The sequence below is a fragment of the Triticum dicoccoides genome, chromosome 3A, assembly GCF_002162155.2.
Source record: "Triticum dicoccoides isolate Atlit2015 ecotype Zavitan chromosome 3A, WEW_v2.0, whole genome shotgun sequence".
Taxonomy (NCBI): domain Eukaryota; kingdom Viridiplantae; phylum Streptophyta; class Magnoliopsida; order Poales; family Poaceae; genus Triticum; species Triticum dicoccoides.
The window spans coordinates 488,353,676-488,366,901 of NC_041384.1; the positions used below are offsets into that span (position 1 = coordinate 488,353,676).

At 49.6% G+C, this 13,226-nt stretch overlaps 1 protein-coding gene across 1 annotated transcript; it reads right to left on the reverse strand.

Annotated features, from left to right (window-relative positions):
- Nucleotides 1–8,562: 8,562 nt before the first annotated feature.
- LOC119272460 (mitogen-activated protein kinase kinase kinase 17-like) lies at nt 8,563–10,066 on the reverse strand. The gene has a single exon (XM_037553946.1). The coding sequence runs from the start codon at nt 9,961–9,963 to the stop codon at nt 8,563–8,565; it is 1,401 nt and encodes a 466-aa protein (XP_037409843.1). The 5' UTR covers nt 9,964–10,066.
- Nucleotides 10,067–13,226: the final 3,160 nt, after the last annotated feature.

The following is a 13,226-nucleotide window of genomic DNA, read 5'->3' on the forward strand; positions in this document are numbered from 1 at the left end:
CTATTGCTTCTGAGCTAGCTCTTACTGAGCGCATCGTTGAACTGAAGCACAAGATCGACTATGAGAAAGCTCAGTTCAAGAAGCACGTGGCAAAGCTCAGCGTGCAAGATGTCAAAAACTTCAAGATCATGCTGCACGAGCTCAAATAAGCCTTTCTCAAGAAGCGTGAAGAAGCTAAAGGTTCTCGTGAGCGCCTGAAGAGCCTGGCTGACAAGTGTGTGCAAGCCTACAATGAGGCGGAGAAGCGCAAGGCTCTTGGTCGTCCTGGCAACGACCTCAGAATGGCTGCAAAGAAGAAGAAGCCATCAACTGACCAATCTACACCTTCAAGGCAGGAAGAACCTCGCATAGTCTTCCCAAGCAGCATGACTGGCTCGAAACCAAAGGTCAGGTCAACCGCTTCAGGACTGAAGAAGACGAGGACTGCCGAGGCTGAAGCTAGAAAGAGGAAAAATCTTGAAGCCTCTGATGTCGCTCCCTCCAAGAAGAAGCGCAAGACCAAGAAGGATCAGGCTGCTCCCACAGAGCCCCTAGTTGTTGAACCCATCTCAGTTGCTCGTCCTGACTCTTCTCATCAGGAACGACGGATGATAGTTCATGAGCCTGCTTCCACAGAGGTTCCTAAAGCTGAAGACATTCCAGCAGTTGACCCCACCACTGCTAAAGACATTGGTCACCATGACAATGTTGAAGATGATGTAGTTCTTCCTCAGATCGAACACAACTTAGTATCATCACCTGTTCTCACGAACAGCGAACTCATCAGCATTGGTCGTCCTCTGACGCCAATTGCTCAGAATGCATCATGGGCTGATCACCCACAACAACAAGACAACCCGCGTACTCCCCAACATCAAGTCACACCACCTATGCAAGAAGAAGAGGATGACTTTGAGGCCCAGCCAACTCCATCTCCTCAGGCGTCGCCAGCGTTACGTAGGCTTCGCAAAGGACCAAGGCCCCAAGTCCCTCTTTCGAGTGTTCCAGAAGGAGAAGTGCACCACCAATCTGTTGCACGTCAAGTGTTCCCAGAAGCCACTCCGACTGTGAATGTCTCCGAGTCTGGAGCCAAAGGTGCTGAAGACAATCCGGCTGCATCAGCCGATGACAAACAAGAATAAGAATGTATCCCTAATCCCCCCATTACTGAAGAAGTTGTTCCTGAAGTGAACGTGCCAGTGCCCGACCCTCCAGCTCATCAAGTGGAGGTAGAGAATCTTGAGGCTGCCACCACCAACACAAATGAAGTTAATGACGTAGTCATGGCTAAAGCAAATGTGGAGCCTGCACCAACCAAAGTGTCAGAAGCCAATGAAGCCAATGATGCAACTGCTCCTGAAGCCTGTGTTGTTCATCAAGGCCACACACTATCGAGCAAGCATTCAACTACGGCCAACTTATCACTGTCAAATGGCCTCTTCTTGTTCCTCCGCCTGCTGCCGGTCCCCAATTTGATTATCACATCGAGCACAAGCCTCAGGTTCAGAAGCCAATGCCAAGGCTGCCTAGGTTTCCAGGTACTACATCAGCACCCGGATCATTGAATATCAATGGCTTCAAAGCACACAACACCTTCTTTGATAGCGCCAAGAACCCCTACTCTAAGGCAAAAATATCTTCTGATCGGTTCTGGAGCTACCAGCAGTGCAATTATTACTCATGCATTCTGTACAATCAAGGTCGCATTTTTCCACATATGCGTCTTGACACTGAAGCCATAACTAGTCTGCCCTGTTTGGAAGAAGCTCTAGATTGCTTCAGAGAGTCTGGCTTACTGCAGTTCGTCACTGATAAGGAGCACTGGAATGAAGAATTGTTGCTCCAATTCTATGCCACTCTTCATATTCGTGGCTACAACAGGGATCCGAAGACTTGGGTCCTTGAGTGGATGACAGGCAATGTTCATATGAAGCCAAAGCTTTGATGTCATTGAGCTTACTGGCCTGCCCACTCCAGGTGATCTTTATGAACCTGGTTGTCAGCTTCACAGTGCTGCTATGGAAAGCATCTTTCACAAGCCTGAACCCAACATGAGTCAGATTCTTAGCATGATGAAGCCTTTGCCTCCAGATGCTGAATATACTAAGGAGTTCTTTGTTGAAGACCTTGAGTATCTGCCCCGCACCATCTATCACATTATCAGGCGAACTCTCTGGCCCATCAAAGGACATTCTCCACATGTCAAGCTGGAAGGCGCAATGAAGACTTTGGTCTTTCATATTCTTCATGGAAAAAGCTTCAATGCACAAGACTTCTTTATCCGCCAACTTGCTGCATCAGGATCAGACATTTTTAGTCTGAAGTTCTATGCTCCCTGGATCATGCGTCTGATCAAGCTCCACTCTGCCTTCAACTATCAACCCTCTGCACGCAATCATATCATATTTTTGCCAGAAGTTGATCTGTCTGTTGAAGCCATATATCCAGAGCCTGCCAAGGAGCCTCTTAGTCTTCATAATGTTGATCATCAAAACTTCACGCAAAACATTGAAGAAGTTCACGCTGTCGCTTGTGTCTATCCATTGGCTGGAATTACTCGCTTGCCTCACCGTGCGCAAACCGAAGATACTGATAGCACCATTGCCCAAAGGCCTCGCAAGCGCTCTCGTGTTTTGAATGACCGAGAACTTCTTGTGGCACTGCATCAGAAACACGATAAACATCACGACTGGCTCAAACGACAGATGCAAAGTCTATTGGTGGACGTCAATCGCATTCGCAATCTTGCCACCAAGAACGCTTTTGTGACTCATGAGACCGGTCGACGCTCATGGAAAGTTTGACCCTGCTCAGTGCTGAAGCAGATCTTCAAGACGATGGTTTCACTGAAAAATTCAAGTTTGACTCCACTCCTCCACGGAATGCTGTCCTACGTCGAACTCCATCCCTTGAAGACTCTGACTATTCTTCCTCCGCGGCAACTGTGAATGCCAGAGTGATCGATGATGAAGATGATGCTACTTCACCGCCCCCTACTTCTGCGCAAATCGACACTGCACCAAGTTCGTCTGCACCGCCAAACAACATCGATGACCCTGCTGTTTCACCTACTCCTCATGAGTACGAGTAGATGCTCTATGTCTTCAAACCTTTTTGGTCCTTACTGACAAAAGGGGAAGAAGCATATGAGTTTGATAATCTTCAAGCGGGTCCATATGGGCGGTTGCTTTATATTTTGCCTAGTGTTTACAACTCTCGCTTTTGATACATTTGGTTCTTTGAGTTGTAACACTTAAACTCGATGGTCGTCTGCTACTTATTTGCTATTCTGTGATGCGATGATAAATTCCGCATGTGCGATGATAACTTCCGCACTTAGGTTATCTTGCAGACGTCCATTTTTCATTATGCATGTCATTATCTTCGTTACATCTTATCATGCATGATGAATTGCCATCATAAGTTGAAGAGGATCTCCACAAGTACAACCTGCCATGTGCATTTGCATTCCAAAAGCAAATTACTTATATGCACATCTTCAGGGGGAGCCTTTGCCACTTATGAAGACAATTCCTAAATCCTTTACATTCCACATACTTTATCCCCGTTGAAAACTTCAACCAGTTTGTCATCAATCACCAAAAAGGGGGAGATTGTAAATGCATCTAGTGCCACCCTTAGTTGGTTTTGGAGTATTGACGACAAATTTGGTTGAGGGACTAATGTGTTTGTGAGAATTGCAGGATAACACAGGTAGTAGTCCCTCATTGATTCGGTTTACCTACCGGAGATGACCCCTAAAAATGTATGAAGACATTGACGACAATGGTGGTATATGAAGATATTCATATTGAAGACTGTGACATGAGAAGACATTGAGTGAAGACTATGGAGCGCGAAGACTTAGTCGTTTCGTTGTTTCCTTTTCTTCTTTGTTGAGTCATAGGAACCACCGTACTGTTAAGTGGGGTCCAAGTGAACAAAGTCAGAGTGACTGAAGTGATGCTCAACCCAAATCCTATGTCTTCGAGCGAAGACAATGAGAGCAAATCTTATCCAGAGCTGGATGAGTCAGCTTTACTTGTAGCCCAAGTAAAGTTGCCGTGTGTGTTTGAAATCTGACCGTTGGAACATGTGTCGGTTCCTTAGTGACCCAGGGTCATTTCGGACATATCAGGTCGGGTTGACTAGTGGCTATAAATAGCCCACCCCCTACACCATAAATTGGTGGCTGCTCAGAGTTAGTGCACGGCTTTTGTCGTTTCAGAGCAACCCACCTCCGAAGCCTTTGAGAGAGTGAAATCCTTGCGAGGACAAAGCCCAAACACCCAGAGCCAAAGAGTGTTAGGCATCACTGAAGTCTTTCTGTCTGCGTGACCTGAAGACTTATTACATTTGAGGACTGCGAATCCTCTAGCCGGTTAGGCATCGCGTTCTGAGCATCCAAAAGTCATTGTGGATCGTTGATGAACGAAGTCTGTGAAGGTTTGGAAGTCTACCTTGAAGACTTACCAGAGTAATTGGGCGAGGACTGGGTGTCCTTAGCTCAAGGGGAATAAGGTGAAGACGCGGTCTTCTGACTTAAATCTCAGCCTCCCTAACCAGACGTACAGTTGTCACAACAACTGGAACTGGTCCAACAAATCCTGTGTCCTCAACAAGTGACTGGTTCTATCCTCTCCCTCTTTTTACTTAGGGTTTGTCTTCATGAAGTCATTGCATGTTTGCTGAACCTGTTTGACTTCATTGCTTAACTACTATTGTTATTTGGCTTCATACTATTTTCCATCCTGATCCTTACTACCTAGCTGCTATTAGTCTTCGTACTCTCACGTTATTGCATACTTGACTATGGCTTGCTTAGTGTAGTTTATTTTCCGCTGCATATCTATAGGTTCATTTATATTGTTTGTCTTCGAAACTTTCATGTTTTGAAGACTTTCATAAAAAACGCCTATTCACCCCCCTCCCCCTCTAGTCGATAACTAGCACTTTCAATGGTTATTCATGTAGCTTTTAGAAGTTTTTTTGAAAATATCCGCCTTTATCATGTAATATTCCGTAATATTCTACAAGCTTCTCACAGCATTACTCGTAGCTCTAGAAGCTTCCAAGCATGCATTGCATTTCTCAACGGTAATGCAAAGGGACGAAAGACATGCTTTTGTCTAACAATAACAGCTCACACTGATTGAACTGTCGCCGAACTGGCCACTTGTGGGCAGCAGAACAGCCGTGTGCAACGACATAGATCGAAGGCATGGTGCTAGTCCGGACAATAAACGTGGAAGTAGCTTGGTTGATCTACAAAAAGGAGGACGCGATCTGAAATCATGTGCAAATGTAAGCGTCGCAGGCAGGCAGCATTGCATCACACATGCCAGCTTGACAGGTTAGAGTTAGGCGGTAGCTGTACATGTCATGAGAGCAACCTGCAGCGGCGTGAGGGAGATATCACCTATCCAATGGACCTGGCAACGAGCATAGCATGAGCATGCATGTTAGGCCGCCGCGATTAAAAAGTCATGGCTTCTTTCACTTGGACCTCTTTATTAGGATCTATAGACACCTGCACGTTCGCTTGATCCATCCCCCATGGCGGGCTCATTGATCTGCACTTTTTTTTTAGCTACGGCACTTGACGCCGAGATGCTGAACCATTCAGCACCGCGAATTGTTGGGCCTGATGGTCCTAGGTCCGGCACATGCTTGGACAAATCAAACGTGTCTCGGCGACCATGTGGCGCGCCAAGCCTTAGAATAGAACAGAACAGAGCATGCTCTGCTCTCAAGTCCATCTATTATAAGCTTTGGTCACTGGATATCCTTGGCATTGCTCGTCAACCGTACAATAAGAAGTTGTGCACATGTGTTTTGTCATAGTAACATATAGAGTGAATTCCATTTTTTACCTTGTAGTTGTACATTTGTGACACATATTACCCTATTTAGCGGAACTTTTATCGAAATGTCAGATTTTGAAGACTTTTAACACGGTTTTACCCCGATTTTACATTTTGTTTGTTTATGGTCGATAGGATCGGCATGTTGCGTCATTGATTCGTAAAAAAAAACTGTAAGGATCGGAGGGCATCATTGGCGATCTTGTCCAAGCTTCTCTTGTTTATCTGTTCCACTCCTTGTGGCCGTCCACATGTTTTTAGATACAGGGCGTCACCTCACACCTTACCTGATGGACACGCATCACAAAACAAGGGTCCAAAGATTTCAAAAGGGGTATTCTAGACGAATTTTCACTCGAAGGGATAATTAGTGTCACAAATGTATAAATATGGGGTAAAAAGTGGAATTCACTCTAACATATACTTATGCACCATGCATGTCGCGAGAGGCATGCGCGGTTATTAAAACATTTTGTCCTCGTTGTTAGTTGACAAGTCCAAAAACACGACCGCGTGGCCAATTTACCGAGACCGTCCCGAGTTGGCCGTGCCCCGGCGTTTCATACCGGAGTCGACTGAGAAAGACCAAGGGCACACAACAAAATAGCAGCGCATGCATGCACAAGCACGGAGAAGACTAGCGCGAGACCACTGGGCCAAGCTGCCAGCCACCGGTCCACGGTCTGCATGTAAACGGCACGAGCCGAATTACGAAGCTGCGTGCCCTGCAGTGCTCCACCGGACGCCCGCCGTGGCACGCTACCGGCCGGGCACGTCGCCGTCGAATTGTCCAACTCTGAAAGCCCGAATCGTCACCCTCTCAGCTCCGTTTCGGAGGAGAGGAGGAGGAGGCGTAAGCACCGACGCAGGGTGACCGAAGCGGCAGTTGGGCACGGCAGAGTGACCCCGACATGCGTTTGTCTGTCGTCGAGATTTTTTGTTTACTCGCCCCTGGCCCCACCAGTCAGGTTTATCCCACTTGATAAGTTGCTTGTTGGTTGTTGCTTGGTGATGCTGGATGAACTGAGACCACGTTCATGCACCTGTAGAGTACAGGTAGTGGTAGTAGTGTGTGCTGTGCTGCTCGCCGTCGGTCTCGGATGCGCATCTTCACTCTGGGCATATTACTATACTTGACCAGACTGGCCGGGTGGGTGGGAACTGTTAACTAGGAGGAGGAAGGTTCTCTCTGATCTGAAGCCGAGCAAGGCGAGACGCAAGGAAGACTTCCCCGGCGGGTTGGCGTCACGCAGCACCATGCCGTACATACACAGCCACGTTTCGCAGCGGCACACCAGCGCCATCCAGTTACTACTGTAGCATCAGAACCGCAATTATTCGGTTATTCTCGTCTCAGATAAGAACAAGGCCTCTCTTTTTCCTGAAAAAGAGAGTGGCGCGTCATCCCATTATCAGAGACAGAGGCCACAAAGTTGTCAAGTTCGCTATACAAAGAAAGTGAACCACACTAATTCATCAGAGCATTTCAAAAATAAATAAATAAGGCAAGCTCGTTTTCATGAAACAGATCCCAGTTTCACAGTCCAGACCAAGCGCCGGTGTACCTCTTCATACAACTACGTACAACTACACAGGAGTGACGTCGCCAGTGAGATGTGGCGATCGCATGGCTGACATACGCGCGCACGGGATTCTTGCTGCTCAACCGCCTGATGTGCAGGTCAAATCTTGGGTGTTGAGATCGTTAAGCAGAAAGATCGTTGTGTTGACTTTGGACGCGAGCCACCTAACAATACGGTTGGGTGCCGCACTGCCTTGCCCTCCTAGCCAGCTAAACACACAACGCTGGCCTTGCAGCTGTAGAACCACCAAAGCGCGCGCCCCCATTCATCACAAAATAAAAAAGGAAATGGAAGAACCAGCAGAAATGCCAAGGTAGTTGGCTCACAGCAAGGTTGTTGAAAAAAAGAAGAAGATCCAGATGCTGTATTGGCGACCAATTTCTTTTGCAGCACGACGAATTCACCCTTCTCGGACCCAGTATGCATGCAGAAACAAATACAGATTTCACGGTTCACAAAATAAAACAACATTTTCGAAAAACGCGGATGAACCAGAGTACTAGTAGTAGATGCACGCTCCTCCTGCCACTTGGGCAAGCAAGCTGCAAAATCTAGAAACATGGACGCAAGTTTCACGGCAGAGCTTTCCGAGAGTTGTGGACGCGTGTCACGGTAAGCTAACCTTGAGGATTTGAACAAGCTCACTCTCATCCCATCCCTACTTCCACGTGTGGCAAACATCAAACGTGTACGGCAACTTTCTCTACACCGTCCGAGAAGAACACCTGGGCGTTGGGAGCACGGCGCCACTTGGCCATCGCTCGGGGACGCGGCCGCGTGCATGGCGATATGTCCCAAGCCTTTGGTCTTATAGCTTCAGCCAGTGTCACAAGACTCCCCGTTGACCAGATCACTGTTCGTCGCTAAGATAAGAGGCCGTTTAGAACAAGTGCGGTCTAATCAGGCCTACTCATCGATCGGTTTATCCTGTTTATTATGGTCTGCTTTTTGCTGCTCAGCATTGCATTCCTAACTGGGAACTGACGGATAAGTGCACAGGCCAAGAAAGGATAAATGATCCCGAGTGTGTCGAATGGGGAGTGGCCTTCTCTAGCGTGATCTAGCAACTCCTTTAGGCATGGATGGCCGGCCCCATGAGATGAGACACCGGAGGAGAAGATAGACATATGCTACTCCTACTCCATGCTAACCCGACAGGTGATCCCCAAATGGCTCGTGCATATCTCTAGTCTAGAGCAAACGTTTCTGGAATCGTCACGCCACGATAGTTCGGCGGAAGTAATTAAGCGCGCACGGAAGGGGACAGTAATACTTGTACTAGTTCGATGCAATAACGATTCTGTTATTCCACTTTCATCAAGGAAGGCACTGCTCACAGGAAATACAGGTGGGTCACTCAAGAGGCCCGAGCAAAAGTCATTCTGCTGCTCAGCTGAGACTGAGAGAGCAGTTAATCCTACAGTGCCAACACGATCGGCATCCTCCACGTATGCAGACACGAAGAATTCGGCCTCCGCTTCGAAAGCTACTTCGCCCGATGATGCGCGCTCGTCCTCGGCGGCGGCATCGCGAGCTTCACGGCTGTCGCTGAGCACGTCGATCCAGCCTTCGTCTGAGTCCCAGTCCGGGAATGCCGAGGGAGGGGATGCCAATGCTCTGATCCTCTCGGCAGCGGGGCTCTCTGACATGCCGTCGTCGTCCTCTTCGGTGTCGGACTCCTCCCAGAGCGCCGCGTCCAGCGTGCTCTTGGGGGACACCCATTTGGCCGCCGCCTCCTCGGGCTTCACGCCGCAACCGGCCGATGCCAGGAACGGGTGCTCCAGCAGCTGCGCCGCCGTGCACCGGTCGCGGGCGTCTCTCGCGAAGCACATGGCCAGGAAGCGCTTCGCCTCCGCGGACAGCCACGCCGGCACCTCCGGCACGGCGTCCGTGTAGCCGATCCGGTGCATCGCGGCGAGGACGTCGTCCATGTCGCTCCACGGGGCGCGGCCGGTGGCCATCTCGACGACGGTGCAGCCCAGCGCCCAGACGTCGGCCGCGGGGCCCTGCTCCTCGCCCCGCGCCACCTCCGGCGCCATGAACGCCGGCGTGCCCCCGACGGGCCGGTCGGAAGAGCCCACCGCCCTCGCGCACCCGAAGTCCGCGATCTTCGCGCGGCCGTCGGCGCCGACCACGACGTTCCTCGCCTTCACGTCGCCGTGGACGAGGGACCTCCCGTGGAGGTACGCCAGGCCTCTGGCCACGTCGGCGGCGTACGCCCGGACGGCGCGCTCCTCGAGCCGGCCCCCGCTCCTCGCGGCGACGTCGGCGACGGAGCCGCCCGGCGCGAACTCGAGGAAGAGCTGGCACTCGCCGGCGGCGGCGCGGAAGCCGAGGCAGGGCAGGACGTGCGGCGAGCAGAGGCCGGACAGGATGCGGCCCTCGCGCCGGAGCTGGTCCGCGGCGGCCGCGGGCGCCGACTTGACGGCGAAGAGCGCGCCCGAGAGGTCGTCGGCGGCGAGGGACACGACGGCGCCGGACGCGCCGCGGCCGAGCGTGCGGACGCGTGTCCAGCTGCCGCCGACCGCTGTCTCCATTTTCTTTTCTCGGCGCTCGGTTCTTGCAGGTGTTTCGAATTTGTGGTGGCTGCGAGTAGCTGGCTCGTCGCTCGATTGGTTTCCCTTGTGCGATTTGATTTGAAGTGGAGCTCGGGGTCGGGGTGTGTGTGTGTATATATGGCGGGGCCGGAAAAGACAGGTGGCGTGGCTTCGATTTCGATCCGTACCAATTCCGGCCGCGGCGTGGTGTGAAAAGCATGTGCCCAGCGGGAGCTGCGCGAGGAAACGGGAGGGTGGGCGTTGACGGGACACTGTCGCGTGGGCCGGGCGGGTCGGAGGCACCGTCAACGTGGCCTCATTTCGCTGCACGTGGGGGATTTGCCGAATTGGGTTCCGGGAGCGGGCAGAGCAGATGGAAAACGGCGTCAAGTTGGGCAGGAGGTTGGGAGAGGTCCTGTCTCTCTCGCGCGATCGAGCGAAGCTTCTTCAGCCGCGTCATCGCTTCTCTCATCTCATGGTCGATGCTCTCATTGCTTCTCTCATGCTCTTTCTAATTCTTCTCTCAGATTACTGACTTACGGAGGAAAAGATCGCGAGCACTTCGTCACGAAGATATTTGACATATTGTTATATCTGTGTTTTCTTAAGCACAAACCATAGATTAACTGTTCTACGGTATTTTCGTTAAATAATAGTAGTAATATGCATAGGCAAAACAAAGAAGAAGATGAAAGAAGAGAAGAAAGGTATCATCATGAGTGGAAGAAAAAAAAATCTAACAATCTGAAATCGTGCTCCAAGATGAGAATTAATACAATCCTTGACCGTTATCGTGTGTTTTTGCTTGGTCATGTATACCAGAAGGGATAGTTCTTTCCTGAGCATGTATTTATTTCTTGGAGTTTCTAAATGGCACTTCTCTCGTGAATGCCTTACCATTTCTTTGTTTTCAAATACTTCTGCAACCAAGGATTTTAATGTACACGTCAAAGAATTTAGGCAATTGTTGATGAGCAAGCATAACATTATCTTATATGGAAGTTCCCCTATGCCTAGAGGGGATGGTGGTGGAGCGAATGTGCAATCCAAAAAAGATGTAGTGAAGTCTCTTCAGCTCCCTCATTCCAGAAAAAACACTCATAGTAGTCTAAGTGCATAGATTTTCTCTTGAGAAGATTCCTTGTGTTGACTCTATTAAGAAGCAACAATAAGAAAAAAATTGTGCCTTTTACTGTTAGCACTTCTTCATAACCAATGTCTTCGTAGATGAGGTTTAAGCTGCTACCGCCATACATTAGCACTCTATGCAGTCGACATGCATCCACTACGAGGTCGAGGACCAAAGCGGCTGGGCATCGGCTTAGATCGACCACCGGCTGACTGTGTTGCTCGAATGTGATCGGCGTGTCCAACCATGTGGCCGAATGTGTGCCTATCTGGGCATAGCCGAGCTCGTGTAGAGCTTGTTTTCTTTGATTCCCTGATTTGTACGTTCGGTAAATCATCAGGACCTCGGCTTCACCCGAGGACTTCGTTGAATGACTAATAGCGTGCCTATGTGCGAGGAGAGCCTCGCCACCCGTTTCCACTTGTTTCACAACACAATAGGCTCGAAGGCTGTGGGTTGGATTGGTGCTGAGCAAAACAGAGTGTATAGGGCACGGTTGGTCCCGCAGTCCGTCTAGGGCGGTCTAGGATCCCGTCTTTTTTTCTTTTTCATGATGGTTCCCCTAGCACGGGGCGCCTGGATGGCTCCATTTGATGTGTGGGGTCGGAGTTTTTCGAAATTCTTGATCGGATAGGTCCATAATATTCATCTTGAGACAGCCAGGCATCTTCAATGGCGCAAAATTTCAATACCAGTTCAGAGATCTCGGAGAAAGTTTGAACTCGACGCCGAGTGAGAGCGTATAGCACCGCCTTGTCGTCTCAATTATGACGGAAGGCAATTAGTACTTATGTGTCGGGGAAGTTTGTTATATTGTTCTTGACGAACAAGAATCTCGACCAAAACTGTCGGACTGTCTCCCGGGCTCGTTGTTTTATATATATTAGGTCCAAGACGTTGGGAGGCCCTGAATTACTTGGGCAATACTCGACATGAGGGTGGGTGGGATAAAAAATTCAATCCAATCGGGGCAGACTCCTGATACGTCTCCAACGTATCTATAATGTTTGATTGTTCCATGCTATTATATTATCAACCTTGGATGTATTATATTCATTTATATGGTATTTTATATGATTTTTGAGACTGACCTATTAAATCGGGGCGGACTCATGATACGTCTCCAACGTTTCTATTTTTTCCTTGTTTTTGAGTATCGCAGAAAAGTAAAACCAAATGGAGTCCAATTGACCTGAAATTTCACGGAGATCATTTTTGGACCAGAAGAAGCCCACGAAGTATCGGAGATGGGTAAGAAGAGTCCTAGGCCACCACGAGGGTGGGGGCGCGCCCCCCTACCTCGTGGCCGCCTCGGGGACCCCCTGACTTGTTCCCGACTCCAACACCTCTTATATATACCCAAACTTCCAGAAAGAAACCTAGATCGGGAGTTCCGCCGCCGCAAGCCTCTGTAGCTAGCGAAAACCAATCTAGACCCGTTCCGGCTAAGAGATCAAGAGATCAATTGTTGTGTCTCCAAGGGATGCCCCTCTCCCCGTATATAAAGGAGTGGAGGAGGGAGAGGGCCGGCCTTCTCTATGGCGCGCCCTAGGGGAGTCCTACTCCCACCGGGAGTAGGATTCCCCCTTTCCTAGTAGAACTAGGAGCCCTTCCAAGTAGTAGGGGTAGGAGAGAAGGAAAGGGAAAAGAGAAGAGAAGGAAGGAGGGGGCGCCGCCCCTCCAATTCGGACTAGGCCTTGGGGGGCACGCAACCTCTCCTCTCTCTTTCCCCTAAAGCCCAATAAGGCCCATCTACTCCCCCGCGAATTCCCGTAACTCTCCGGTACTCCAAAAAATATCCGAATCACTCGGAACCTTTCCGATGTCCGAATATAGTCGTCCAATATATCGATCTTTACGTCTCGACCATTTCGAGACTCCTCGTCATGTCCCCGATCTCATTCAGGACTCCGAACTACCTTCGGTACATGAAAACACAAAAACTCATAATACCGATCGTCACTGAACTTTAAGCGTGCGGACCCTACGGGTTCGAGAACTATGTAGACATGACCGAGACACGTCTCCGGTCAATAACCAGTAGCGGAACCTGGATGCTCATATTGGCTCTCACATATTCTACGAAGATCTTTATCAGTCAAAACGCATAAAAAAATACGTTGTTCCCTTTGTC

Excerpts from the sequence above, each read along its gene's own strand:
- LOC119272460 (XM_037553946.1), bottom strand. The coding sequence starts at position 9,963 with ATGGAGACAGCGGTCGGCGGCAGCTGGACACGCGTCCGCACGCTCGGC.